General features: G+C 49.7%; 1 protein-coding gene across 1 annotated transcript in view; it reads left to right on the plus strand.

The window, feature by feature from the left end:
- The window catches only part of cdkal (CDK5 regulatory subunit-associated protein 1-like 1), an 807,683-nt gene that overhangs the window by 204,546 nt on the left and 576,994 nt on the right, over positions 1 to 26,143 (plus strand). Inside the window, 1 exon segment of the mRNA NM_001173677.1 lies at positions 13,639 to 13,735. Coding sequence (NP_001167148.1) covers positions 13,639 to 13,735 — 97 coding nt within the window.

Consider the following 26,143-nt stretch of genomic DNA (forward strand, 5'->3'; position numbering starts at 1 on the left):
GCTAGCCTGTGTACAGTAGATGTGATGTTTGCCTGAATGCAGTGCGTGGCCTATGAATACATTACAATGCCACCTGTTATTGAAAGAGGGAGGGATAAAGAGAGGATGAGAGACGAGAGGATGAGGGGGAGAGAGTGAGGGACAGAAAGAGAGAGAAACAGAGGAAGTAGATGAACTTGAACACATTTCATTATAAAAGCTCTTTGATTTTATTCATACCCTTATAAAATCAATCAGTGCTCATCGTCCTTGCTGTTTTTCTGTTGTAACTGAATGTTGCATCTTTTTAATCGGGTGAATTGTATCTGTTTCGACTACTTAAGCTGTCTGTATATTCTGGTGAAACATGGACTGAGTTCCATCATCCAGATCTATGTAAAAGGTGAAACATCGTCAGATCAGTTGATGGGAGTCGTCCTCCAGACCAGAGATCTGGCACTGTGACCTGGTCTTGGCCCTCCATCTCCACAGAGGGAGGAGATGGACATGGAGAGGATAAGAACAGAAGGAGGACAAGAACAGAGGGAGGACAGAGGGAGGATAAGAACAGAGGGAGGACAGAGGGAGGATAAGCACAGAGGGAGGATAAGCACAGAGGGAGGATAAGAACGGAGGGAGGATAAGAACAGAGGGAGGATAAGCACAGAGGGAGGATAAGAACAGAGGGAGGATAAGCACAGAGGGAGGATAAGCACAGAGGGAGGATAAGCACAGAGGGAGGATAAGAACAGAGGGAGGATAAGAACAGAGGGAGGATAAGAACAGAGGGAGGATAAGAACAGAGGGAGGATAAGAACGGAGGGAGGATAAGAACAGGAGAGGGGGAGACGGAGGGAGGATAAGAACAGAGGGAGGATAAGAACGGAGGGAGGATAAGAACAGAGGGAGGATAAGAACAGAGGGAGGATAAGAACGGAGGGAGGATAAGAACGGAGGGAGGATAAGAACAGAGGGAGGATAAGAACAGAGGGAGGATAAGAACGGAGGGAGGATATGGACATGGAGATGATAAGAACATGGAGACATACCTACAGCCATTACAAACCCTTCTCTACTGCTACATGACCCTGAAGACAACCTGCATGGATACATACCTACAGCCATTACAAACCCTTCTCTACTGCTACATGACCCTGAAGACAACCTGCATGGATACATACCTACAGCCATTACAAACCCTTCTCTACTGCTACATGACCATGAAGACAACCTGCATGGATACATACCTACAGCCATTACAAACCCTTCTCTACTGCTACATGACCATGAAGACAACCTGCATGGATACATACCTACAGCCATTACAAACCCTTCTCTACTGCTCCATGACCCTGAAGACAACCTGCATGGATACATACCTACAGCCATTACAAACCCTTCTCTACTGCTACATGACCCTGAAGACAACCTGCATGGATACATACCTACAGCCATTACAAACCCTTCTCTACTGCTACATGACCCTGAAGACAACCTGCATGGATACATACCTACAGCCATTACAAACCCTTCTCTACTGCTCCATGACCCTGAAGACAACCTGCATGGATACATACCTACAGCCATTACAAACCCTTCTCTACTGCTACATGACCATGAAGACAACCTGCATGGCCTCCACCTCTGAAGAAGTACTTCTTGAATTGTAAAACATGTTGCTCTCAGCTTTGTTCTTTCTGGTATACTGGGATCTGTTATGTAACCTGAGGTAAATAAAAGGTGACTAGGGCCTATAATCTCCACCGCCTAATGTCCCTGTTTAACCACAAAGCCCTGAAGACTGTTCTCACTTGTTAGTAACACACTTAATGGTCCAACCAGCCTTCATCAGCAGCCCTGACAGTTGTGATACCTTAAGTAACCTAAGGTCAGGGAAAGGTGACCTTAACCACAAAGCCCTGACCTCTCTTCCCTGAGTATACAGGTAAAGCTGTGTGTTTATAACCCTGTGTGTGTTTACACACCATACTGAACCTCCGAGATGGAGATCAGCCCTGTGTTGCACATCAACAATCAACAGATGGTATACCGGTGTTGTGTTTGTGCCAAGAGATCAGGCTGATAGTCCTGTTGCTTTGTTAATGGCAATGCTCTGCTGCGGTCGAGAGCAGAGACCAGGGTTTACAATATGGAAGGTCATGGAAGGTTTTATGTTAGGATGGCTGACTGGTTTATGGTCAGAGATGATTACATATCATCACGCAGTTCATAACGATATGTTTTAACCTGTAGAGGTAGGACTATATGAAGGTTAGAGGAGAGATGGTAGGACTATATGAAGGTTAGAGGAGAGATGGTAGGACTATGTGAAGGTTAGAGGAGAGATGGTAGGACTATATGTAGGTTAGAGGAGAGATGGTAGGACTATATGAAGGTTAGAGGAGAGATGGTAGGACTATATGAAGGTTAGAGGAGAGATGGTAGGACTATATGAAGGTTAGAGGAGAGATGGTAGGACTATATGAAGGTTAGAGGAGAGATGGTAGGACTATATGAAGGTTAGAGGAGAGATGGTAGGACTATATGAAGGTTAGAGGAGAGATGGTAGGACTATATGAAGGTTAGAGGAGAGATGGTAGGACTATATGAAGGTTAGTGGAGAGATGGTAGGACTATATGAAGGTTAGAGGAGAGATGGTAGGACTATATGAAGGTTAGAGGAGAGATGGTAGGACTATATGAAGGTTAGAGGAGAGATGGTAGGACTATATGAAGGTTAGAGGAGAGATGGTAGGACTATATGAAGGTTAGAGGAGAGATGGTAGGACTATATGAAGGTTAGAGGAGAGATGGTAGGACTATATGAAGGTTAGAGGAGAGATGGTAGGACTATATGAAGGTTAGAGGAGAGATGGTAGGTCTATATGAAGGTTAGAGGAGAGATGGTAGGACTATATGAAGGTTAGAGGAGAGATGGTAGGACTATATGAAGGTTAGAGGAGAGATGGTAGGACTATATGAAGGTTAGAGGAGAGATGGTAGGACTATATGAAGGTTAGAGGAGAGATGGTAGGTCTATAAGAAGGTTAGAGGAGAGATGGTAGGACTATATGAAGGTTAGAGGAGAGATGGTAGGACTATATGAAGGTTAGAGGAGAGATGGTAGGACTATATGAAGGTTAGAGGAGAGATGGTAGGACTATATGAAGGTTAGAGGAGAGATGGTAGGACTATATGAAGGTTAGAGGAGAGATGGTAGGACTATATGAAGGTTAGAGGAGAGATGGTAGGACTATATGAAGGTTAGAGGAGAGATGGTAGGACTATATGAAGGTTAGAGGAGAGATGGTAGGACTATATGAAGGTTAGAGGAGAGATGGTAGGACTATATGAAGGTTAGAGGAGAGATGGTAGGACTATATGAAGGTTAGAGGAGAGATGGTAGGACTATATGAAGGTTAGAGGAGAGATGGTAGGACTATATGAAGGTTAGAGGAGAGATGGTAGGACTATATGAAGGTTAGAGGAGAGATGGTAGGACTATATGAAGGTTAGAGGAGAGATGGTAGGACTATATGAAGGTTAGAGGAGAGATGGTAGGACTATATGAAGGTTAGAGGAGAGATGGTAGGACTATATGAAGGTTAGAGGAGAGATGGTAGGACTATATGAAGGTTAGAGGAGAGATGGTAGGACTATATGTAGGTTAGAGGAGAGATGGTAGGACTATATGAAGGTTAGAGGAGAGATGGTAGGACTATATGAAGGTTAGAGGAGAGATGGTAGGACTATATGAAGGTTAGAGGAGAGATGGTAGGACTATATGAAGGTTAGAGGAGAGATGGTAGGACTATGTGAAGGTTAGAGGAGAGATGGTAGGACTATATGAAGGTTAGAGGAGAGATGGTAGGACTATATGAAGGTTAGAGGAGAGATGGTAGGACTATATGAAGGTTAGAGGAGAGATGGTAGGACTATATGAAGGTTAGAGGAGAGATGGTAGGACTATATGAAGGTTAGAGGAGAGATGGTAGGACTATATGAAGGTTAGAGGAGAGATGGTAGGACTATATGAAGGTTAGAGGAGAGATGGTAGGACTATATGAAGGTTAGAGGAGAGATGGTAGGACTATATGAAGGTTAGAGGAGAGATGGTAGGACTATATGAAGGTTAGAGGAGAGATGGTAGGACTATATGAAGGTTAGAGGAGAGATGGTAGGACTATATGAAGGTGTACAGGAGAGATGGTAGGACTATATGAAGGTTAGAGGAGAGATGGTAGGACTATATGAAGGTTAGAGGAGAGATGGTAGGACTATATGAAGGTTAGAGGAGAGATGGTAGGACTATATGAAGGTTAGAGGAGAGATGGTAGGACTGCGTGTGTGTGTGTGTGTGTGTGTGTGTGTGTGTGTGTGTGTGTGTGTGTGTGTGTGTGTGTGTGTGTGTGTGTGTGTGTGTGTGTGTGTGTGTGTGTGTGTGTGTGTGTGTGTGTGTGTGTGTGTGTCTGGTTTACTGGAGGCTTTTGAGTTGGAGTTCAGTCTGTTTATAAATCTTCCATAATGAGTCCTCCATCTCAGGGGATGTGAGGGGAAACGTTGAGGTAGACTGTCAGTTATTATTCAGTCAGATTAGGAACGGCAGTCCTCAGAACCCTCAGTCATCACACATCCATCTGATCTCCTTTTACTTAGCTGGCTACTAATGTCAACAAACCAGTTTGATTCTCTGCCCTTCCTTCCTCAGGGTGACGTGTAAATGGCCCTTCCTTCCTCAGGGTGGTGTAAAGGCCCTTCCTTCCTCAGGGTGACGTGTAAATGGCCCTTCCTTCCTCAGGGTGGCGTGTAAATGGCCCTTCCTTCCTCAGGGTGACGTGTAAATGGCCCTTCCTTCCTCAGGGTGGCGTGTAAATGGCCCTTCCTTCCTCAGGGTGACGTGTAAATGGCCCTTGGTCTCCTGAGTGGAGAGCTGGACTGTCACTGACCTGTCTCCTGAGTGGAGAGCGGGACTGTCACTGACCTGTCTCCTGAGTGGAGAGCGGGACTGTCACTGACCTGTCTCCTGAGTGGAGAGCAGGACTGTCACTGACGTGTCTCCTGAGTGGAGAGCTGGACTGTCACTGACCTGTCTCCTGAGTGGAGAGCTGGACTGTCACTGACCTGTCTCCTGAGTGGAGAGCAGGACTGTCACTGACCTGTCTCCTGAGTGGAGAGCTGGACTGTCACTGACCTGTCTCCTGAGTGGAGAGCTGGACTGTCACTGACCTGTCTCCTGAGTGGAGAGCAGGACTGTCACTGACCTGTCTCCTGAGTGGAGAGCAGGACTGTCACTGACCTGTCTCCTGAGTCAGTCCGTGAGTCTCCTCTGAGGAGAACAGCCACTTAAAAAGATGCTCATCTCTACAAGTCCGTTGTGACACCCTGTTTTTAAAAAGGCCTCGTTGTTCAGGACCCTGCCATTACGAGCTACATCACGCCTGCATTATTCAGTAACGCTCCTGACAAACGGCGCCCTAATGCGCTCGGCGCCCGGCCGTGGTGACACAGTGAATCAGGCGCGACGTGGATGAGCTTTCGCCCAGACACCCCAGGGGGAAAGCCAATCACGTCGGCTCATGCCAGGGTTGGATGGGAGGCAGGGCTCGGGCGATTGGTTCAGCTTCGCTGCACACCAGTGACCCGGGCGCCAGCAGATGTCCTCTGAGATCAGGTGGAGATCTCTTGAACCCGGTTCAGTTCTGCAGGCGGTGCCTCCTCCCCTCAAGTGTTGGGGAAATAGATAGTTACATATCACAGTCTTGTATAGATATTTGACTTCCCGAGTATCGGCTGAATAAATGGATGTTACTGTAGGTAGTGTGCTAGTCTGCTGTACCTGTACCAAAACTGGTGTCTCCCTCCCTGCTCTCCCTCCCTGCTCTACCTCCCTGCTCTGCCTCCCTGCTCTACCTCCCTGCTCTACCTCCCTCCCTGCTCTCCCTCCCTACCTCCCTGCTCTGCCTCCCTGCTCTACCTCCCTGCTTCTACCTCCCTCCCTCCCTGCTCTCCCTCCCCTACCTCCCTGCTCTGCCTCCCTGCTCTACCTCCCTGCTCTACCTCCCTCCCTCCCTCCCTGCTCTCCCTCCCTACCTCCCTGCTCTGCCTCCCTGCTCTACCTCCCTGCTCTACCTCCCTCCCTCCCTCCCTGCTCTCCCTCCCTACCTCCCTGCTCTGCCTCCCTGCTCTACCTCCCTGCTCTACCTCCCTCCCTCCCTCCCTGCTCTGCCTCCCTGCTTTACCTCCCTGCTCTACCTCCCTGCTCTACCTCCCTCCCTCCCTGCTCTCCCTCCCTGCTCTGCCTCCCTGCTCTGCCTCCCTGCTCTCTCTCCCTGCCTCCCTGCTCTCCCTCCCTGCTCTCCCTCCCTGCTCTACCTCCCTGCTCTACCTCCCTGCTCTGCCTCCCTGCTCTGCCTCCCTGCTCTCTCTCCCTGCCTCCCTGCTCTTCCTCCCTGCTCTCCCTCCCTGCTCTTCCTCCCTGCTCTCCCTCCCCTCCCTGCTCTGCCTCCCTGCTCTACCTCCCTGCTCTACCTCCCTGCTCTACCTCCCTCCCTCCCTGCTCTCCCTCCCTGCTCTGCCTCCCTGCTCTCCCTCCCTGCTCTACCTCCCTGCTCTACCTCCCTGCTCTGCCTCCCTGCTCTGCCTCCCTGCTCTCTCTCCCTGCCTCCCTGCTCTCCCTCCCTGCTCTCCCTCCCTGCTCTGCCTCCCTGCTCTGCCTCCCTGCTCTGCCTCCCTGCTCTCTCTCCCTGCCTCCCTGCTCTCCCTCCCTGCTCTTCCTCCCTGCTCTCCCTCCCTCCCTGCTCTACCTCCCTGCTCTACCTCCCTGCTCTACCTCCCTCCCTCCCTGCTCTCCCTCCCTGCTCTGCCTCCCTGCTCTCCCTCCCTGCTCTGCCTCCCTGCTCTCCCTCCCTGCTCTACCTCCCTGCTCTACCTCCCTGCTCTGCCTCCCTGCTCTGCCTCCCTGCTCTCCCTCCCTGCTCTCCCTCCCTGCTCTGCCTCCCTGCTCTGCCTCCCTGCTCTGCCTCCCTGCTCTGCCTCCCTGCTCTCTCTCCCTGCCTCCCTGCTCTCCCTCCCTGCTCTTCCTCCCTGCTCTCCCTCCCTCCCTGCTCTGCCTCCCTGCTCTACCTCCCTGCTCTACCTCCCTGCTCTACCTCCCTCCCTCCCTGCTCTCCCTCCCTGCTCTGCCTCCCTGCTCTCCCTCCCTGCTCTACCTCCCTGCTCTACCTCCCTGCTCTGCCTCCCTGCTCTGCCTCCCTGCTCTCTCTCCCTGCCTCCCTGCTCTCCCTCCCTGCTCTCCCTCCCTGCTCTGCCTCCCTGCTCTCCCTCCCTGCTCTGCCTCCCTGCTCTCCCCTCCCTGCTCTGCCTCCCTGCTCTGCCTCCCTGCTCTGCCTCCCTGCTCTGCCTCCCTGCTCTCTCTCCCTGCCTCCCTGCTCTCCCTCCCCTGCTCTCCCTCCCTGCTCTCCCTCCCTGCTCTTCCTCCCTGCTCTTCCTCCCTGCTCTCCCTCCCTGCTCTTCCTCCCTGCTCTCCCTCCCCTGCCTCCCTGCTCTCTCTCCCTCCCTCCCTGCTCTCCCTCCCTGCTCTTCCTCCCTGCTCTCCCTCCCTGCCTCCCTCCTCTCCCTCCCTGCTCTCCCTCCCCTGCCTCCCTGCTCTCTCTCCCTGCCTCCCTGCTCTCCCTTCCTCATTGCTCTCCCTCCCTGCTCTCCCTCCCTGCTCTCCCTCCCTGCTCTCCCTCCCTGCCTCCCTCCTCTCCCTCCCCTGTCTGTCTGGCACATCGCTCCTGATCTGTTGAGTCTGACCTGCTGACTGATTTTTAAAAACTCCCAGACATCCCATCTTTGTGACTGCCATGCCAAGCTGTGTTGATCTAGCCTGCAGTCCCTCCACCCTGAACGGACCCTGAACGGACAGGGCCAAGACACATCATGTACAGTAGAACACGTGATGATACCTGAATGTACATCCTGGAATTTTACCTCTGACTTGATTTACAAATCACGCAAAATTAGGTCGGACAAAAATGTCTCTTTGGATTTAGGTTCACTGACTGTCAGCACACTGCAACAGTATTGGACTGTATATGTACAGCAGTGTGTTTTCATACCCCATTTCCTGATCTTATGCTACTTTAAGTGCAACAGAAGCAACTTGTTTGATCACCAGACAAAAAGAAAACCTGGCACAGATCCTTCTGTGTGTAGAGATGTTTGAGTGTTGTGGTACAGGATGGAAACACATCTGATTCTACTCTGTCCCGTTTCAGTCTTCTGTGTGGAGAGATGTTTGAGTGTTGTGGTACAGGATGGAAACACATCTGATTCTACTGTCCCGTTTCAGTCTTCTGTGTGGAGAGATGTTTGAGTGTTGTGGTACAGGATGGAAACACATCTGATTCTACTCTGTCCCGTTTCAGTCTTCTGTGTGTAGAGATGTTTGAGTGTTGTGGTACAGGATGGAAACACATCTGATTCTACTGTCCCGTTTCAGTCTTCAGTGTGGAGAGATGTTTGAGTGTTGTGGTACAGGATGGAAACACATCTGATTCTACTGTCCCGTTTCAGTCTTCTGTGTGGAGAGATGTTTGAGTGTTGTGGTACAGGATGGAAACACATCTGATTCTACTCTGTCCCGTTTCAGTCTTCTGTGTGTAGAGATGTTTGAGTGTTGTGGTACAGGATGGAAACACATCTGATTCTACTCTGTCCCGTTTCAGTCTTCTGTGTGGAGAGATGTTTGAGTGTTGTGGTACAGGATGGAAACACATCTGATTCTACTCTGTCCCGTTTCAGTCTTCAGTGTGGAGATGTCTTGCTGCTGTCTCAGTACAGGATGGAAACACATCTGATTCTACTGTCCCGTTTCAGTCTTCAGTGTGGAGATGTCTTGCTGCTGTCTCAGTACAGGATGGAAACACATCTGATTCTACTGTCCCGTTTCAGTCTTCAGTGTGGAGATGTCTTGCTGCTGTCTCAGTACAGGATGGAAACACATCTGATTCTACTGTCCCGTTTCAGTCTTCAGTGTGGAGATGTCTTGCTGCTGTCTCAGTACAGGATGGAAACACATCTGATTCTACTGTCCCGTTTCAGTCTTCAGTGTGGAGATGTCTTGCTGCTGTCTCAGTACAGGAAGCCCATTGAGTTGTGAGTTTTTGTGGACAGCAGGACCAGATGTCTTTTCTACAGCTGTCAGACAGAGCTGGCTTTCAATACTGTTTTCAAATCATTTCATATCATTTATCTGTGCTTGATTGAGCTCGCCTGGCACAGTTGACCAATAGAACAGTCCCAAAATGACATATCTTCTGGTATTAAGCATACTAAAGGAGAAATGTTCTGGTGGACTTACTGAAGGAAACTCTGAGAGGCGATTTGATAGATTTTCTAATTGTATTTGAACCCAGAGCTGGCATTTCCTCTCCCCTGTGGTACAGCCAGTCATCCAGCCAGCCAGTTAGCCAGCCAGCCAGTCATCCAGCCAGCACCTCCCTCTCCACCGCTCCTTCTGGTCCTCCTCCAGCACCTCCCTCTCCACCGCTCCTTCTGGTCCTCCTCCACCACCTCACTACCTCCTGCTCCTTCTGTCCTCTCTCTCCCCCTCCTCCACCACCTCACTACCTCCTGCTCCTTCTGCCCTCTCTCTCTCCCTCCTCCACCACCTCACTACCTCCTGCTCCTTCTGCCCTCTCTCTCTCCCTCTCCTGCAACTCCACCACCTCCCCCTCCTCCTCCACCACCTCCCTGTCCCCTTCCTCCTCATCCACCTCCTCCCTCTCCCCTGGTCCTCCTCCACCACCTCCCTGTCCCCTTCCCCCTCCTCCACCACCTTCCTCCTCCTCCACCACCTCCCTCTCCCCTGGTCCTCCTCCCTGTCCCCTTCCTCCTCATCCACCTCTTTCTCCTAGGTATTAAGCACATTACCCAGCCAGCCAGATGGAAATGGGCCACTCAAACGCCTGACTAACACCTGACCTTTACATTTCAACATCTTAAAGGTTGAGGTTAAGTGCCCATCAACGCTCTCATAATGAAGTTGATAGTAAAGAGGATAATATGTAACCATCCTCATTGGTGACACTGTGGCTCCGTGGATAGAGTAGACAGGAAACAGCCTTACTGACCAATCACCAGAGTGGATTATAGACCTGGTTATCTAGTACAGACAGGAACAGCCCTACTGACCAATCACCAGAGTGGATTAGAGACCTGGTTATCTAGTACAGACAGGAACAGCCCTACTGACCAATCACCAGAGTGGATTAGAGACCTGGTTATCTAGTACAGACAGGAACAGTCCTACTGACCAATCACCAGAGTGGATTAGAGACCTGGTTATCTAGTACAGACAGGAACAGTCCTACTGACCAATCACCAGAGTGGATTATAGACCTGGTTATCTAGTACAGACAGGAACAGTCCTACTGACCAATCACCAGAGTGGATTAGAGACCTGGTTATCTAGTACAGACAGGAACAGTCCTACTGACCAATCACCAGAGTGGATTATAGACCTGGTTATCTAGTACAGACAGGAACAGCCCTACTGACCAATCACCAGAGTGGATTATAGACCTGGTTATCTAGTACAGACAGGAACAGTCCTACTGACCAATCACCAGAGTGGATTAGAGACCTGGTTATCTAGTACAGACAGGAACAGTCCTACTGACCAATCACCAGAGTGGATTATAGACCTGGTTATCTAGTACAGACAGGAACAGTCCTACTGACCAATCACCAGAGTGGATTAGAGACCTGGTTATCTAGTACAGACAGGAACAGTCCTACTGACCAATCACCAGAGTGGATTAGAGACCTGGTTATCTAGTACAGACAGGAACAGTCCTACTGACCAATCACCAGAGTGGATTAGAGACCTGGTTATCTAGTACAGACAGGAACAGTCCTACTGACCAATCACCAGAGTGGATTAGAGACCTGGTTATCTAGTACAGACAGGAACAGTCCTACTGACCAATCACCAGAGTGGATTATAGACCTGGTTATCTAGTACAGACAGGAACAGCCCTACTGACCAATCACCAGAGTGGATTACAGACCTGGTTATCTAGTACAGACAGGAACAGTCCTACTGACCAATCACCAGAGTGGATTATAGACCTGGTTATCTAGTACAGACAGGAACAGTCCTACTGACCAATCACCAGAGTGGATTAGAGACCTGGTTATCTAGTACAGACAGGAACAGCCCTACTGACCAATCACCAGAGTGGATTAGAGACCTGGTTATCTAGTACAGACAGGAACAGTCCTACTGGTCAGTATGCACTTGTGATGCCACCTTCATTTTGTGCTTATTACTTTAACATGTCTGTGACTGATTCAGCTCTACCGTAGGATGTCTGTGACTGATTCAGCTCTACTGTAGGATGTCTGTGACTGATTCAGCTCTACCGTAGGATGTCTGTGACTGATTCAGCTCTACCGTAGGATGTCTGTGACTGATTCAGCTCTACCGTAGGATGTCTGTGACTGATTCAGCTCTACCGTAGGATGTCTGTGACTGATTCAGCTCTACCGTAGGATGTCTGTGACTGATTCAGCTCTACCGTAGGATGTCTGTGACTGATTCAGCTCTACCGTAGGATGTCTGTGACTGATTCAGCTCTACCGTAGGATGTCTGTGACTGATTCAGCTCTACCGTAGGATGTCTGTGACTGATTCAGCTCTACCGTAGGATGTCTGTGACTGATTCAGCTCTACCGTAGGATGTCTGTGACTGATTCAGCTCTACTGTAGGATGTCTGTGACTGATTCAGCTCTACTGTAGGATGTCTGTGACTGATTCAGCTCTACTGTAGGATGTCTGTGACTGATTCAGCTCTACTGTAGGATGTCTGTGACTGATTCAGCTCTACTCTAGGATGTCTGTGACTGATTCAGCTCTACCGTAGGATGTCTGTGACTGATTCAGCTCTACTCTAGGATGTCTGTGACTGATTCAGCTCTACTGTAGGATGTCTGTGACTGATTCAGCTCTACTCTAGGATGTCTGTGACTGATTCAGCTCTACTGTAGGATGTCTGTGACTGATTCAGCTCTACTCTAGGATGTCTGTGACTGATTCAGCTCTACTGTAGGATGTCTGTGACTGATTCAGCTCTACTCTAGGATGTCTGTGACTAATTCAGCTCTACTGTAGGATGTCTGTGACTGATTCAGCTCTACTGTAGGATGTCTGTGACTGATTCAGCTCTACTATAGGATGCAATTTAGGCCTATTGATGCATCTGAAAGAGTGGTTAGTTTTCTGAAGTATTTTGAGATGTTAATCAATTTGGGGACTGGTTTCAATAGAAACAGTAGTTAGATGGGCAGCCTGTTTCAGCAGGCCTCAATAGAAACAGTAGTTAGATGGGCAGCTTGTTTCAGCAGGCCTCAATAGAAACAGTAGTTAGATGGGCAGCCTGTTTCAGCAGACCTCAATAGAAACAGTAGTTAGATGGGCAGCTTGTTTCAGCAGGCCTCAATAGAAACAGTAGTTAGATGGACAGCTTGTTTCAGCAGGCCTCAATAGAAACAGTAGTTAGATGGACAGCTTGTTTCAGCAGGCCTCAATAGAAACAGTAGTTAGATGGGCAGCTTGTTTCAGCAGGCCTCAATAGAAACAGTAGTTAGATGGGCAGCTTGTTTCAGCAGGCCTCAATAGAAACAGTAGTTAGATTGACAGCTTGTTTCAGCAGGCCTCAATAGAAACAGTAGTTAGATGGGCAGCTTGTTTCAGCAGGCCTCAATAGAAACAGTAGTTAAATAGGGTTCTGGTTGCCTGCGGTGGATTTTATTTGTCCCCTCAAGTTTTTAAAAATGTTTATGACATAAAATACTAAAAACACCAGCAAATCATCTCCAAGGGATTTTAATTTAGGAAATCTGTTCCAAAGTATTCCCACGGATAATAGAGATGTGATTATGTACAAGGTTTGAAATCATTATATCTGTTTGGGCTTCTTGCGGTTAATTTGCAGTCTTACAAATGATTTGTAATTATGTTCTGGTCCCCTGACTAACTGCACAAGAAAAACAAGCCCGTGGCTGAATCTAGTTGATGATCCCCTGGTCTAGACAGAAAAAGTCAAGGAAATGATTTCTTCAACACCTTCAGAACAGAAGGACCATAGACAGTGTGTTTTGTATTTCAGCAGGTGTCAATAATGTAGTGATGTTGGAGAATGGTCTGCTATTGAATGACAGACAGGCTGTAGATGTTAGATATGTCCCAAATGGCACCCTATTCCTTACATAGTGCCCTCTAGAGCCACACAGTGGTGTGGTCATAATACCCATAATACCTAGCGGTCAAACAATAGTTTTCCACTATTTCATTTTTTCATTGATAAAAGTCACCTTGTCCTAGAGAGATTTACGTGGTTATCAAAACGTCACGCCAGGGTAAGCCTTCACGAAACACAGCCCTTATTTTAAGTGTTTCTAAAATCCCCTACGGGGAGAATTTATGGTGGAAAAACGATTGGAACCATTTCCATGTTTGACCGCTAGGTTTTATGGGTATTATGACTCATACTGTGGTACTCTATGGGCCCTGGTCAAAAGTAGTACGTGCTAAAGAAAACAGCCCAAAAAAAGTGACTTTCCTTAGCCATCGTTGGTCCTCCCTGTATTAACCCCCGTCGTGTCTCTGTCAGGAAGGCCCAGGAGCAGGATAAGAAGGTGGTGGTGGCTGGATGTGTTCCCCAGGCCCAGCCCAGGATGGACTACCTTAAAGGACTCAGCATCATCGGGGTAAGTCTCCTCCATCTCTCCCTTGTGGTATGTATGTGTGGTGGAGGGGGTTTAGACAACATGGCAGTTACACAAAGTTCTGTCCTCCACATTAGACTGTAGACCACAGTTGGACTCAATTCTAGTCCATTCAGGAATTGAGTTACATCCCTATTAGGAAATTGATTCATTTCCAATTAAACTGACTGGAGTTGAAACGGAATGGATACCAATTCTGCTCGAGACGGCTGACTGAAAGACCTCTGAGGCCGGTTGTTGTTGTTGTTGCTCTGAGGCCGGTTGTTGTTGCTGCTCTGAGGCCGGTTGTTGTTGTTGTTGTTGCTCTGAGGCCGGTTGTTGTTGTTGTTGATCTGAGGCCGGTTGTTGTTGTTGCTGCTCTGAGGCCGGTTGTTGTTGCTGCTCTGAGGCCGGTTGTTGTTGCTGCTCTGAGGCCGGTTGTTGTTGCTGCTCTGAGGCCGGTTGTTGTTGCTGCTCTGAGGCCGGTTGTTGTTGCTGCTCTGAGGCCGGTTGTTGTTGCTGCTCTGAGGCCGGATGTTGTTGTTGCTGCTCTGAGGCCGTTGTTGTTGCTCTGAGGCCGGTTGTTGTTGCTGCTCTGAGGCCGGTTGTTGTTGCTGCTCTGAGGCCGGTTGTTGTTGTTGCTCTGAGGCCGGTTGTTGTTGCTGCTCTGAGGCCGGTTGTTGTTGTTGTTGCTCTGAGGCCGGTTGTTGTTGCTGCTCTGAGGCCGGTTGTTGTTGTTGCTGCTCTGAGGCCGGTTGTTGTTGTTGCTCTGAGGCCGGTTGTTGTTGTTGCTCTGAGGCCGGTTGTTGTTGTTGCTCTGAGGCCGGTTGTTGTTGTTGTTGTTGCTCTGAGGCGGTTGTTGTTGTTGTTGCTCTGAGGCCGGTTGTTGTTGTTGCTCTGAGGCCGGTTGTTGTTGTTGCTGCTCTGAGGCCGGTTGTTGTTGTTGCTCTGAGGCCGGTTGTTGTTGCTGCTCTGAGGCCGGTTGTTGTTGTTGCTGCTCTGAGGCCGGTTGTTGTTGTTGCTGCTCTGAGGCCGGTTGTTGTTGTTGTTGCTCTGAGGCCGGATGTTGTTGTTGCTGCTCTGAGGCCGGTTGTTGTTGCTCTGAGGCCGGTTGTTGTTGTTGCTCTGAGGCCGGTTGTTGTTGCTGCTCTGAGGCCGGTTGTTGTTGCTGCTCTGAGGCCGGTTGTTGTTGTTGCTCTGAGGCCGGTTGTTGTTGCTGCTCTGAGGCCGGTTGTTGTTGTTGTTGCTCTGAGGCCGGTTGTTGTTGCTGCTCTGAGGCCGGTTGTTGTTGTTGTTGCTCTGAGGCCGGTTGTTGTTGTTGCTCTGAGGCCGGTTGTTGTTGTTGCTCTGAGGCCGGTTGTTGTTGTTGTTGTTGCTCTGAGGCCGGTTGTTGTTGTTGCTGCTCTGAGGCCGGTTGTTGTTGCTGCTCTGAGGCCGGTTGTTGTTGTTGCTGCTCTGAGGCCGGTTGTTGTTGTTGTTGCTCTGAGGCCGGTTGTTGTTGTTGCTGCTCTGAGGCCGGTTGTTGTTGTTGTTGCTCTGAGGCCGGTTGTTGTTGTTGTTGTTGCTCTGAGGCCGGTTGTTGTTGTTGTTGTTGCTCTGAGGCCGGTTGTTGTTGTTGTTGTTGCTCTGAGGCCGGTGGTTGTTGTTGCTCTGAGGCCGGTTGTTGTTGTTGTTGCTCTGAGGCCGGTTGTTGTTGTTGCTGCTCTGAGGCCGGTTGTTGTTGTTGCTGCTCTGAGGCCGGTTGTTGTTGTTGCTGCTCTGAGGCCGGTTGTTGTTGTTGCTGCTCTGAGGCCGGTTGTTGTTGTTGTTGCTCTGAGGCCGGTTGTTGTTGCTGCTCTGAGGCCGGTTGTTGTTGTTGCTGCTCTGAGGCCGGTTGTTGTTGTTGCTGCTCTGAGGCGGTTGTTGTTGTTGTTGCTCTGAGGCCGGATGTTGTTGTTGCTGCTCTGAGGCCGGTTGTTGTTGCTCTGAGGCCGGTTGTTGTTGTTGCTCTGAGGCCGGTTGTTGTTGTTGCTCTGAGGCCGGTTGTTGTTGCTGCTCTGAGGCCGGTTGTTGTTGTTGTTGCTCTGAGGCCGGTTGTTGTTGCTGCTCTGAGGCCGGTTGTTGTTGTTGCTGCTCTGAGGCCGGTTGTTGTTGTTGTTGCTCTGAGGCCGGTTGTTGTTGTTGCTCTGAGGCCGGTTGTTGTTGTTGCTCTGAGGCCGGTTGTTGTTGTTGTTGTTGCTCTGAGGCCGGTTGTTGTTGCTGCTCTGAGGCCGGTTGTTGTTGTTGCTGCTCTGAGGCCGGTTGTTGTTGTTGCTGCTCTGAGGCCGGTTGTTGTTGTTGTTGCTCTGAGGCCGGTTGTTGTTGTTGTTGTTGCTCTGAGGCCGGTTGTTGTTGTTGTTGTTGCTCTGAGGCCGGTTGTTGTTGTTGTTGTTGCTCTGAGGCCGGTTGTTGTTGTTGTTGTTGCTCTGAGGCCGGTTGTTGTTGTTGTTGTTGCTCTGAGGCCGGTTGTTGTTGTTGCTCTGAGGCCGGTTGTTGTTGTTGTTGCTCTGAGGCCGGTTGTTGTTGTTGCTGCTCTGAGGCCGGTTGTTGTTGTTGCTGCTCTGAGGCCGGTTGTTGTTGTTGCTGCTCTGAGGCCGGTTGTTGTTGTTGCTGCTCTGAGGCCGGTTGTTGTTGTTGTTGCTCTGAGGCCGGTTGTTGTTGCTGCTCTGAGGCCGGTTGTTGTTGTTGCTGCTCTGAGGCCGGTTGTTGTTGTTGCTGCTCTGAGGCCGGTTGTTGTTGTTGCTGCTCTGAGGCCGGTTGTTGTTGTTGCTGCTCTGAGGCCGGTTGTTGTTGTTGCTGCTCTGAGGCCGGTTGTTGTTGTTGCTGCTCTGAGGCCGGTTGTTGTTGTTGCTGCTCTGAGGCCGGTTGTTGTTGTTGATCTGAGGCCGGTTGTTGTTGTTGCTGCTCTGAGGCCGGTTGTTGTTGCTGCTCTGAGGCCGGTTGTTGTTGTTGCTCTGAGGCCGGTTGTTGTTGTTGCTCTGAGGCCGGTTGTTGTTGTTGTTGCTCTGAGGCCGGTTGTTGTTGTTGCTGCTCTGAGGCCGGTTGTTGTTGTTGCTGCTCTGAGGCCGGTTGTTGTTGTTGCTCTGAGGCCGGTTGTTGTTGTTGTTGCTCTGAGGCCGGTTGTTGTTGCTGCTCTGAGGCCGGTTGTTGTTGTTGCTGCTCTGAGGCCGGTTGTTGTTGTTGTTGCTCTGAGGCCGGTTGTTGTTGTTGTTGCTCTGAGGCCGGTTGTTGTTGTTGTTGCTCTGAGGCCGGTTGTTGTTGTTGCTGCTCTGAGGCCGGTTGTTGTTGTTGTTGTTGCTCTGAGGCCGGTTGTTGTTGTTGTTGTTGCTCTGAGGCCGGTTGTTGTTGTTGTTGCTCTGAGGCCGTGTTGTTGTTGTTGCTCTGAGGCCGGTTGTTGTTGTTGTTGCTCTGAGGCCGGTTGTTGTTGTTGCTGCTCTGAGGCCGGTTGTTGTTGTTGCTGCTCTGAGGCCGGTTGTTGTTGTTGCTGCTCTGAGGCCGGTTGTTGTTGTTGCTGCTCTGAGGCCGGTTGTTGTTGTTGCTGCTCTGAGGCCGGTTGTTGTTGTTGTTGCTCTGAGGCCGGTTGTTGTTGCTGCTCTGAGGCCGGTTGTTGTTGTTGCTGCTCTGAGGCCGGTTGTTGTTGTTGCTGCTCTGAGGCCGGTTGTTGTTGTTGCTGCTCTGAGGCCGGTTGTTGTTGTTGCTGCTCTGAGGCCGGTTGTTGTTGTTGATCTGAGGCCGGTTGTTGTTGTTGCTGCTCTGAGGCCGGTTGTTGTTGCTGCTCTGAGGCCGGTTGTTGTTGTTGCTCTGAGGCCGGTTGTTGTTGTTGTTGCTCTGAGGCCGGTTGTTGTTGTTGTTGCTCTGAGGCCGGTTGTTGTTGTTGCTGCTCTGAGGCCGGTTGTTGTTGTTGCTGCTCTGAGGCCGGTTGTTGTTGTTGTTGCTCTGAGGCCGGTTGTTGTTGCTGCTCTGAGGCCGGTTGTTGTTGTTGCTGCTCTGAGGCCGGTTGTTGTTGTTGTTGCTCTGAGGCCGGTTGTTGTTGTTGTTGCTCTGAGGCCGGTTGTTGTTGTTGCTGCTCTGAGGCCGGTTGTTGTTGTTGCTGCTCTGAGGCCGGTTGTTGTTGTTGTTGCTGCTCTGAGGCCGGTTGTTGTTGTTGCTGCTCTGAGGCCGGTTGTTGTTGTTGCTGCTCTGAGGCCGGTTGTCGTTGTTGCTGCTCTGAGGCCGGTTGTCGTTGTTGTTGCTCTGAGGCTGGTTGTTGTTGTTGTTGCTCTGAGGCCGGTTGTTGTTGTTGCTCTGAGGCCGGTTGTTGTTGTTGTTGTTGCTCTGAGGCCGGTTGTTGTTGTTGCTGCTCTGAGGCCGGTTGTTGTTGTTGCTGCTCTGAGGCCGGTTGTTGTTGTTGTTGCTCTGAGGCCGGTTGTTGTTGCTGCTCTGAGGCCGGTTGTTGTTGTTGCTGCTCTGAGGCCGGTTGTTGTTGTTGCTGCTCTGAGGCCGGTTGTTGTTGTTGCTGCTCTGAGGCCGGTTGTTGTTGTTGCTGCTCTGAGGCCGGTTGTTGTTGTTGAGCTGCTCTGAGGCCGGTTGTTGTTGCTGCTCTGAGGCCGGTTGTTGTTGTTGTTGCTCTGAGGCCGGTTGTTGTTGTTGCTGCTCTGAGGCCGGTTGTTGTTGTTGCTGCTCTGAGGCCGGTTGTTGTTGTTGCTGCTCTGAGGCCGGTTGTTGTTGTTGTTGCTCTGAGGCCGGTTGTTGTTGCTGCTCTGAGGCCGGTTGTTGTTGTTGCTGCTCTGAGGCCGGTTGTTGTTGTTGCTGCTCTGAGGCCGGTTGTTGTTGTTGCTGCTCTGAGGCCGGTTGTTGTTGTTGTTGTTGCTCTGAGGCCGGTTGTTGTTGTTGTTGCTCTGAGGCCGGTTGTTGTTGTTGCTGCTCTGAGGCCGGTTGTTGTTGTTGCTGCTCTGAGGCCGGTTGTTGTTGTTGTTGCTGCTCTGAGGCCGGTTGTTGTTGTTGCTGCTCTGAGGCCGGTTGTTGTTGTTGCTGCTCTGAGGCCGGTTGTCGTTGTTGTTGCTCTGAGACCGGTTGTTGTTGTTGCTGCTCTGAGGCCGGTTGTTGTTGTTGCTCTGAGGCCGGTTGTTGTTGTTGTTGCTCTGAGGCCGGTTGTTGTTGTTGTTGCTCTGAGGCCGGTTGTTGTTGTTGTTGTTGCTCTGAGGCCGGTTGTTGAATGTTCTTTAATCTACTGCGTCTACTCCAGTATTTACTCTGCCAACCGTGTTTTCTACTATGAGGGATTTCTAAACATGACCTAACAAGGTCTAATATTTGAGGAAGTGAGTCCGTGTGTGAGGTGTGCCTTCTGTGTTCCAGAAGAGTCTTTCTCATATTGATATTGGTTGGACTACAGTCAGTCAGGCACGCCGGCAAACATCAAGGTCTGTTGACTAATAATAAGGGACTGAGATGGGACAGGTGCTGGATGGCAGTTAACTAGACCACGCCTTCTTTCAGTTACACCAGTCATCTTATGTAAATGTTCCAGGGTGTTTTTGCATATTCTAGAACTCCACCAAACGACGGTGACGTTCCTGTGGTTCTGGAACTGCCAAGGATAACTAAAGGGTGCTTCCCAAATCACACCCTATTCCCTATACAGTGCATTACTTTAGTCCAGGACCCATAGGGGCTCTGGTTAAAAGTAGTGCCCTATATAGGGAGTAGAGTGCCATTGAGGGGACACACTAAAGCTCCATGGAAAATAGAATAATCAATCTGTAAAGCAATCTGCAATCTACACACATTGAAAGTCCTACTGCAATGAATTTACCAGCTGTTTTCTTCTAAGCCTGGGGGTTGACATGAATGGGATTGTATATCGAATTGAAATGCATTATTCATGATATAGTGGGTTTAACATAACATGGGACATTGATGTTTATTAAGGGGACATACAACCAGGCACAATATTGAATATAGAAATGACCTTGTGATAATATCCATGTATTGATTTTATATGAAAGAGTCGTCCAGGTGTACTCCATGTTATGTACTTTATATAAAAGTTGATGATTCTGAGAATCCAGAGAGTAACCCTTCTTTAAAATAGACGCTTGATGAAAAACGTAACGTTGCTCTTTTGAAAGGCTGGATGATGTTTTAAATAGTTGTATTGTTGGCGTTGGTCTCTGGGGGAAAATTTAATGTGATTTCAATGTTTGTTTTCGATTCTATTGTTTATCTGATGCAATTTCACTTAAGCTCTTGATACAATGACAAAACAAGGCTGACATGTCTTATATTTACCCATAACACCCTCCCTGAGTGGATTCAGTTCAGTCAGTCATTTCCCCTAAACGTATTATACAACTGCAGTTAACAAGCATGAGATCCTCAGATAGACACGCCTGGCTGTTTCCTGCCTCTACTTCACTGCCTTGACTTTCCCTACTGCAGAACTACAAACTGTTCCACTAGATAGGACGATGCTAAGAACTGCTTCTCCCTGCCGCTGCCTAGGCCCCATAATGCAACACCAGGAACAATTGTACTTAGACTTCTATCCCATGAAGGCATTTGATCCCCATCGGTATCGACCGGCCCTCTCTCAACCCTTGGTCATGACATCACCTCAGAAAACCACCAGGAGTTGGACTCTCCCTAAAGTTCTTCCCTCTTAGTCTTTCTACCAGCCAACAGCAGAAATAGATCCTAGTGCCTAGTCCCTCCCTCCCTCCCTCCCTCCCCCCTCCCTCCCTCCCTCCCTCCCTCCCTCCCTCTTTCGGTTTATCCACCCAGGTGTGCTTTACTACTGAGAGAAATGAAAGATAAATGTCATATCAGCAGAGCTAGCGATCACTGAGCGACGGGGCAGCGAGAGAGGAGAGCAGCCTCTTCTAAAGAACCTCTGGCTCAGCGGGCCTCCTCTCTCTCCTCTCTCTCCTCTCTGACTCTTCGCTTTCTCTGCTTTTAAATGAAGATGAAAGAGGTCTGCAGACTTAAGTACAGTCTTCCTGAATGACTATTGATCATAGCGAACGGCGGGGCGGCAAGGCAAGGCGGCAGGGGATGAGAGACGTAGTGAGCGGGGTTAGTGTTATGGGGGGATGAGAGGAGTTAGCCTTAGTGCTAGCTGTTCATCTTTATGGGGGATGAGAGACAGTGAGAGGGATTAGCCTTAGTGCTAGCTGTTCATCTTTATGGGGGATGAGAGACAGTGAGAGGGGTTAGCCTTAGTGCTAGCTGTTCATCTTTATGGGGGATGAGAGACAGTGAGAGGGGTTAGCCTTAGCGCTAGCTGTTCATCTTTATGGGGGGTGAGAGGAGTTAGCCTTAGTGCTAGCTGTTCATCTTTATGGGGGATGAGAGACAGTGAGAGGGGTTAGCCTTAGTGCTAGCTGTTCATCTTTATGGGGATGAGAGACAGTGAGAGGGGTTAGCCTTAGTGCTAGCTGTTCATCTTTATGGGGGGTGAGAGGAGTTAGCCTTAGTGCTGGCTGTTCATCTTTATGGGGGATGAGAGACAGTGAGAGGGGTTAGCCTTAGTGCTAGCTGTTCATCTTTATGGGGGATGAGAGACAGTGAGAGGGGTTAGCCTTAGTGCTAGCTGTTCATCTTTATGGGGGGTGAGAGGAGTTAGCCTTAGTGCTAGCTGTTCATCTTTATGGGGGAGAGTGAGAGGGGTTAGCCTTAGTGCTGGCTGTTCATCTTTATGGGGGATGAGAGACAGTGAGAGGGGTTAGCCTTAGTGCTAGCTGTTCATCTTTATGGGGGATGAGAGACAGTGAGAGGGGTTAGCCTTAGTGCTAGCTGTTCATCTTTATGGGGGATGAGAGACAGTGAGAGGGGTTAGCCTTAGTGCTAGCTGTTCATCTTTATGGGGGATGAGAGACAGTGAGAGGGGTTAGCCTTAGTGCTAGCTGTTCATCTTTATGGGGGATGAGAGACAGTGAGAGGAGTTAGCCTTAGCGCTAGCTGTTTCTGGGGTATGAGAGGTATTGGGGTTAGCGCTACCTGTTAGTTTCTCATCTCCTAGCTCAGCATGTCGGCCACAGGAGCACCGGAGGGTCCAAATGACAGCTGCCCCCTGCTGGCGCTGAGCTGTGTCCTCTACTCTGCTCTCTGTAGTCCTCACACGTATGGATGGCCTGCCCACGCGGACACACCTCACACAGTCACAGGCAGAGACAATTGGCCCTGACCCCAGCTTGTTAGCTGGCTTATAGTGGTGAGAGAGTAGGTGGTTTGGAGGACGGGGACGGGGGCTGCTTTCTAGATCTAAGGTGACTGTATCCATCGATCCCTCCCTGGTCCCTAAACGGCCCCTGGTCCCTAAACGGCCTCCCGGGTCCCTAAACGGCCTCCCGGGTCCCTAAACAGCCTCCCTGGTCCCTAAACGGCCTCCCGGGTCCCTAAACGGCCCCTGGTCCCTAAACGGCCTCCCGGGTCCCTAAACGGCCTCCCGGGTCCCTAAGCGGCCTCCCGGGTCCCTAAACGGCCTCCCGGGTCCCTAAACGGCCTCCCGGGTCCCTAAACAGCCTCCCTGGTCCCTAAACGGCCTCCCGGGTCCCTAAACGGCCCCGGGTCCCTAAACGGCCTCCCTGGTCCCTAAACGGCCTCCCGGGTCCCTAAACGGCCTCCCTGGTCCCTAAACAGCCTCCCTGGTCCCTAAACGGCCTCCCGGGTCCCTAAACGGCCCCGGGTCCCTAAACGGCCTCCCTGGTCCCTAAACGGCCTCCCTGGTCCCTAAACGGCCTCCCGGGTCCCTAAACAGCCTTCTCATGAAATGAACAATATTGTTGTTATCGTCTGTATTTATGTACTTCATCTACAATCTATATTTACATTATTACATTGTCCGGTACATTATTACATTGGTCAGTACATTATTACATTGGTCACTACATTATTACATTGGTCAGTGCATTATTACATTGGTCAGTACATTATTACATTGGTCACTACATTATTACGTTGGTCAGTACATTATTACATTGGTCACTACATTATTACATTGTCCGGTACATTATTACATTGGTCAGTACATTATTACATTGGTCACTACATTATTACGTTGGTCAGTACATTATTACATTGGTCACTACATTATTACATTGTCCGGTACATTATTATATTGGTCAGTGCATTATTATATTGCTCAGTGCATTATTACATTGGTCAGTGCATTATTACATTGGTCAGTGCATTATTATATTGGTCAGTGCATTATTATATTGGTCAGTGCATTATTATATTGTCCGGTGCATTATTACATTGTTCAGTACATTATTACATTATCCGGTACATTATTACATTGGTCAGTACATTATTACATTGGTCACTACATTATTACGTTGGTCAGTACATTATTACATTGGTCACTACATTATTACATTGGTCAGTACATTATTACATTGTCCGGTACATTTGAATGGAGTCAGATCTGCACAATGGTAAAGCAGTCAGATGTCACATGGTCTTAAAGTATGTTTTGCCAAACAGTTGAATCACCCCTCCCTCGCTTATTGTTTCCACTCAGCTCCACTGAGAGTAATGCTGTGGTCTCTGTCACTGAGAGTAATGCTGTGGTCTCTGTCACTGAGAGTAATGCTGTGGTCTCTGTCACTGAGAGTAATGCTGTGGTCTCTGTCACTGAGAGTAATGCTGTGGTCTCTGTGTCGCTGAGAGTAATGCTGTGGTCTCTGTCACTGAGAGTAATGCTGTGGTCTCTGTCACTGAGAGTAATGCTGTGGTCTCTGTCACTGAGAGTAATGCTGTGGTCTCTGTGTCGCTGAGAGTAATGCTGTGGTCTCTGTCACTGAGAGTAATGCTGTGGTCTCTGTGTCGCTGAGAGTAATGCTGTGGTCTCTGTCACTGAGAGTAATGCTGTGGTCTCTGTCACTGAGAGTAATGCTGTGGTCTCTGTCACTGAGAGTAATGCTGTGGTCTCTGTCACTGAGAGTAATGCTGTGGTCTCTGTGTCGCTGAGAGTAATGCTGTGGTCTCTGTCACTGAGAGTAATGCTGTGGTCTCTGTGTCGCTGAGAGTAATGCTGTGGTCTCTGTCACTGAGAGTAATGCTGTGGTCTCTGTGTCACTGAGAGTAATGCTGTGGTTCTGTGTCGCTGAGAGTAATGCTGTGGTCTCTGTCACTGAGAGTAATGCTGTGGTCTCTGTGTCACTGAGAGTAATGCTGTGGTCTCTGTCACTGAGAGTAATGCTGTGGTCTCTGTGTCACTGAGAGTAATGCTGTGGTCTCTGTGTCGCTGAGAGTAATGCAGTGCAGAAGGTTTATAGTGGAGCATCCGAAAGGGTAGCAGTGCATTCTATACACACACACACACACACACACACACACACACACACACACACACACACACACACACACACACACACACACACACAGAGAGAAACAAACTCTGCTAGTCCCAGGCCCTCTGCCTCTCTCCCGCTGCTCAGAGTGGACACAGATTGCTGTCCCATTAGGAGCAAATTGATTTTCATTTCCGTGCTTATCATGCATATAACTGCTGCGAGACGGGAGAGGCCTCGGATGTGTCCCAAATGCCACTCTGTTCCCTATTGTTGTAAGGTCTGTTATTGTTCTATAAAGGGAATAGAGTGCCATTTGGGATGGGGGGGGGCGTAGTGCTTGTTTGTCCCATCCATCCTCCAGGCGGTACCCTCTGCCCCGCTGCACTCTGCCCAGGGATGGGAGGGGGTAATGGGGCTCCAGGCCCATCGAGGCCTGGGGGTGGGCCCTGGACGGGAGCGGAGGCCTGCTAGCCTCAGCGATTTAACTAAGGGTTGCAGCAGGGCACAATTGATACACATTTCCTTTTAATAGGTAAGATTTTACAATCTCTGGTTCCCCAGGCAGAAATAACACAGTGGAGAAGGGGAAACTGCGGGAGGGAAAAATGGAGGGAGATTGGCTCATGCAGAAATAACACAACAGAGGAGAGGAGAGGGGGAAACGGAGGGTGGAAACGGAGGGTGGAAACGGAGCAAAACGGAGCAAGAAATTGGTCTGCATAAAATCTTTTCTCTCTTTCGGGGCATCGTTCTCAGTCCAGACCCCTGGTCTTCCTGTTTATCAGTAGAAGATTGATTCACCACAGAGCTGTGACTGATTGTTGTTGGATGTAGTTTTAGCTCTGTGCCACACTGTGTTTATGTTGTACTGTTTCAGAGTCACCGTTGTTTTGTTTGTGATTTGGGGTTGATGGTGTTTCCTGCAGTTATGAGTTTAGGAATGAAATGTAAAACAGCACCAGGCAAGGCCAACAGAGTCTAAATGAGTTGTGTGCATAGAATGAGAATCTGGGTTTACCTTGCTGTTATTCACATGGAAATGTTTCAAATCGCTGTTGAGCTGTGGTTCCCTAGTGGTAGAGAGGGGAGACGGGTTAGTAGAGAGGGGAGACGGGTAAGTAGAGAGGGGAGACGGGTAAGTAGAGAGGGGAGACGGGTTAGTAGAGAGGGGAGACGGGTTAGTAGAGAGGGGAGACGGGTTAGTAGAGAGGGGAGACGGGTTAGTAGAGAGGGGAGACGGGTTAGTAGAGAGGGGAGACGGGTTAGTAGAGAGGGGAGACGGGTTAGTAGTCTACACCTGTTGTTTACAAAGCATTTCACTGTTCGTCTACACCTGTTGTTTACAAAGCATGTGGCAAATAAGATTTGATTTTAGATTTGTGTGTTTTATCCACCATGTTCACTCTCTCTGTGTCTCTCTCTCTCTCTGTGTCTCTCTCTCTCTCTGTGTCTCTCTCTCTCTCTCTCTGTGTCTCGCTCTCTCTCTGTGTCTCTCTCTCTCTGTGTCTGTCTCTCTCTCTCTCTCTGTGTCTCGCTCTCTCTCTGTCTCGCTCTCTCTGTGTCTCTCTCTCTGTGTCTCTCTCTCTCTCTGTGTCTCTCTCTCTCTCTCTCTCTCTCTGTGTCTCTCTCTCTCTGTGTCTCTCTCTCTCTCTGTGTCTCTCTCTCTCTCTCTCTGTGTCTCTGTGTCTCTCTCTGTGTCTCTCTCTCTCTCTGTGTCTCTCTCTCTCTCTGTGTTCTCTCTCTCTCTCTCTCTCTCTCTCTCTGTGTGCCTCTCTCTCTGTGTCTCTCTCTCTCTCTCTGTGTCTCTCTCTGTGTCTCTCTCTCTGTGTCTCTCTCTGTGTCTCTCTCTCTGTGTCTCTCTCTCTCTCTGTGTCTCTCTCTCTCTCTCTCTCTCTCTCTCTGTGTCTCTCTCTCTCTGTGTCTCTCTCTCTCTGTGTCTCTCTCTCTCTCTCTGTGTCTCTCTCTGTGTCTCTCTCTGTGTCTCTCTCTCTGTCTCTCTCTCTGTGTCTCTCTCTGTGTCTCTCTCTCTCTCTGTGTCTCTCTCTCTCTCTGTGTCTCTCTCTCTCTGTGTCTCTCTCTCTCTCTGTGTCTCTCTCTGTGTCTCTCTCTCTGTCTC

The sequence above is a fragment of the Salmo salar genome, chromosome ssa05 (genome assembly GCF_905237065.1).
Source record: "Salmo salar chromosome ssa05, Ssal_v3.1, whole genome shotgun sequence".
Classification (NCBI taxonomy): Eukaryota; Metazoa; Chordata; class Actinopteri; order Salmoniformes; family Salmonidae; genus Salmo; species Salmo salar.